Source organism: Orycteropus afer, unplaced genomic scaffold, assembly GCF_000298275.1.
Source record: "Orycteropus afer afer isolate SDZICR_OR568_19922 unplaced genomic scaffold, OryAfe1.0 scaffold00014, whole genome shotgun sequence".
Classification (NCBI taxonomy): Eukaryota; Metazoa; Chordata; class Mammalia; order Tubulidentata; family Orycteropodidae; genus Orycteropus; species Orycteropus afer.
Genome location: NW_006921601.1, coordinates 947,871 through 949,910, shown reverse-complemented (window position 1 = coordinate 949,910; position 2,040 = coordinate 947,871). Strand labels below are relative to the sequence as shown.

General features: G+C 40.7%; 1 protein-coding gene across 1 annotated transcript; it reads right to left on the bottom strand.

The window, feature by feature from the left end:
• Positions 1-400: 400 nt before the first annotated feature.
• LOC103210328 (putative olfactory receptor 56B2) lies at positions 401-1,360 on the bottom strand. Its single transcript, XM_007956249.1, has one exon. The coding sequence runs from the start codon at positions 1,358-1,360 to the stop codon at positions 401-403; it is 960 nt and encodes a 319-aa protein (XP_007954440.1).
• Between the last annotated feature and the right edge of the window lie 680 nt (positions 1,361-2,040).

The following is a 2,040-nucleotide window of genomic DNA, read 5'->3' as shown; positions in this document are numbered from 1 at the left end:
TTTTAAAATATTATCTTGAGAAAGACCATGGTATTTTAGTTAAAAATCATCTGAGATGTATTTTAAGGATAATGAAACTATGGTGTTGGCAGTATGAAAACCAATTCTAACACTTTTTCATTTCTCTGATAGTGTAGTGCCTAAGGCACTCAACTGCTAACCAGAAGGCTGGCGGTTCAAACCCACCAGCCACTCCTCGGAAGGAAGGTGGGGCAATCTTTCCATAGTGATAATGCCACAGAAACTCAAAGAGGGGTCGCTATGAGTTGGACCCAACTCCACGGCAGTGCTTTTGCTTTTGGTTTGGTCCTTTTTTTACTTCTTCTACCTTTAGGCAATCTTTGGAGAATAAGCTGGTAAATAAGTGTGGAAATTAACAAGAATGAGTGCCATCTTCACATTAGTTGTTCCTGATGCCTAGTCTAAGTACCTTGCCTAAGCCCTGCCTGAGGTCCTTGGTCTTAAGTGCATAGACCATGGGGTTGAGGGCAGGAGGAATGACATTGTGTAACACATTAAGTAGAACTGGGAAGACAGGAGCTGTCACTATTGCACTATGAGTGATAGAAATGACAACAACAACTGTGTAGAAGAAAAGAATTAGAATGAGATGAGAAGTACAGGTGCTCAGGGCCTTAGATGCAGCTTCTGCTGAGTTCAATTTTAGCACAGAGTGAAGGATCAAAGCATATGATAAAATAATCATACCCAAATCACTGCCCATGAATGTCCAAGCCAGAAATAGCTGGTAGATGCTACTGATTGTTCTGTCATCACAAGATAATCTAGTGACCCCAAGATTAGAGCACAGACAATGCTCAATTTGATTCTGGGAGCAGTAGTATCTCTGAGAAGCCAACACTGGCACTGGGATTGTTAACAGACTATTTCTGAGTACCATGAATACAGTTGCTTTGACCACAAAAGATTCAATAATTGTTGATGGATATCGTAGAGGTCGGCAAATAGCTACATATCTGTCAATAGCCATGCAGAGGAAGATGCCTGATTCCATTCCCACAAAACAATGTATGACATACATCTGAAAAAAACATTCAGGGAGACTGATGACCTTAGCATTGAACCACAAGATGGCCAAAATCTTAGGCATAATGGTGGTAGCCAAGCCCATATCCACCACAGCCAGGATGCCTAGAAAATGATACATAGGCTGGTTCAGTGTAGCCTCCTGGTTGATGGTGATGAGAATAAGGATATTGGCAACAAGAGCAAAGAGGTAGAGCAGAGCCAAGGGGATGGATAGCCAGTGCTGCCAGTCATGAATGCCTGGGAATCCCATCAGGATGAACTCAGAGACCTGGAACTTAGAGCTGTTGGAATCTCTGAGAGCCTGAGACATCCTTGCCTAAGAGGAAAATATACAAGGTTATACTATTGATTATCACAGTTTTTTAAAAAAACAGTTATTCATAATCATAATATTAAAAGAAGAGGAATATTCATTATTACTTTAATATTAATTAAAAGAGAATAATATTTATTATTCTCATCATCCCACTAACATTTACTAGGCATTTCTTATGAAAGATAAACATTCTATGAGCTAACTCAGGTAATCATCACAAAAGCTCTGTAAGACTGGTCCTATTATTTCTACCTTCAAGCTCTGGTGGCACTGTGCCTAAGGCATTAGACTGCTAACCAGAAGGCTGGCAGTTCAAACCCACCGCCACTCCTCAGAAGGAAGATTGGGCAATCTACTTCAGTGGTGATACTACCTCAGAAACCTGAGAAGGAGTTGCTATGAGTCAGATCCAACTCGAGGGCAGTGAGTTTGGTTTTCAGTTTTGGTGTAACTTAGAAGGAGTTCTTGTAGCACAGTGGTTAAAGTATTTGTATACTAACCAAAATATTGCCTTTTCAAATCTACCAGCAGCTTCCCAGGAGAAGGATGAGGGAATCTGTTCCTGCAAAGACTTATAGCCCTATATACACATATATATACAAACTCACCAGCCACTCTTCAGAAAGAAGACTGGACAATCTACTTCCATAGAGATACCACCTAAGACACCCAAG